This window comes from Buceros rhinoceros, unplaced genomic scaffold, assembly GCF_000710305.1.
Source record: "Buceros rhinoceros silvestris isolate BGI_N320 unplaced genomic scaffold, ASM71030v1 scaffold28501, whole genome shotgun sequence".
Classification (NCBI taxonomy): domain Eukaryota; kingdom Metazoa; phylum Chordata; class Aves; order Bucerotiformes; family Bucerotidae; genus Buceros; species Buceros rhinoceros.
The window spans coordinates 1-1,142 of record NW_010396369.1 but is presented as its reverse complement, the minus strand read 5'-3'; the positions used below and the strand labels follow the sequence as shown (position 1 = coordinate 1,142).

The 1,142-nt window shown below is 63.0% G+C and overlaps 1 protein-coding gene across 1 annotated transcript in view; it reads left to right on the top strand.

Annotated features, from left to right (window-relative positions):
* Positions 1 to 797, top strand: part of CACTIN (cactin, spliceosome C complex subunit) — a 4,758-nt gene extending 3,961 nt beyond the window's left edge. Inside the window, exon 9 of the mRNA XM_010145895.1 lies at positions 135 to 797. Within this exon, the coding sequence (XP_010144197.1) occupies positions 135 to 625 (491 nt within the window). The 3' untranslated portion in view covers positions 626 to 797. The remainder of the gene's footprint in view (positions 1 to 134) is intronic.
* Positions 798 to 1,142: the final 345 nt, after the last annotated feature.

The following is a 1,142-nucleotide window of genomic DNA, read 5'->3' as shown; positions in this document are numbered from 1 at the left end:
GAGTGTTTTGGATGCGTTTTCCAGCACGACTCAGCTGGGTGCCCACCCCGGGCAGAGCATCTGCTGCTCCTTCCCTCTGCGCGCCCCGGCCTGGCTGGCGCTGCAGGACTGGACATCACCTCTCCTCTCTGTAGGTGATGCCACTGAGAGCACCGATGACATCTTCTTCCGTAAGGCCAAGGAGGGCATGGGCGCAGACGAGGCGCAGTTCAGCGTGGAGATGCCACTGACGGGCAAGGCCTATCTCTGGGCTGACAAGTACCGGCCCCGCAAGCCCCGCTTCTTCAACCGGGTGCACACAGGCTTCGAGTGGAACAAGTACAACCAGACCCACTACGACTTCGACAACCCCCCGCCCAAGATCGTGCAGGGCTACAAGTTCAACATCTTTTACCCCGACCTCATCGACAAGCGCTCGACGCCTGAGTACTTCCTGGAGGCCTGCCAGGACAACAAGGACTTTGCCATCCTGCGCTTCCACGCCGGGCCGCCCTACGAGGACATCGCCTTCAAGATTGTCAACCGGGAGTGGGAGTATTCCCACCGCCACGGCTTCCGCTGCCAGTTTGCTAACGGGATCTTCCAGCTCTGGTTCCACTTCAAGCGTTACCGTTACCGCAGATGAGGGGCTGCTCAAGCCCCCTCTGGACCCTTGGCACGAGGGGTGGCAGGGGCATCTCATCCCCTGTCACAGGCCCTGTCCCACAGATGTCCCCAGGGCCTGGCCCGGCACAGGCGCTGTTCCTGAGGGTGTTCCCTGTCCTTGCTCTTGTCCTGAGGGACCCTGAGACTTTGGTTCAAATAAATAGGGGTTGTTTACAGTGTGGGGTCCTGTGCCTGGGCACCCCACAGGTGACTCTCCTGCATGTCATCCCCAGCCAGTGCCGCGCTGGGCCCGCTCCTCTGGGGGCTGGATAGTGCTGGGGGATGTTCTCACCCCCATGCTTCTGGGGTCTGTCAGCCCTGTCCCAGCCCCAAGCACTCCCCTTGCCCACATGGGCCCCCCCCAGTCCCACGCACTCCCATCACTAGGGCCAGGCCCGTCCAGCCCAGACGCTTCCCAGCTGGAGCTGCAGCACCCTCTGGTCCAAGGGCGCAGCCCTGCCCCGCTGCTCCCCCGGTCACAGGGCTCCCTGGGCCCA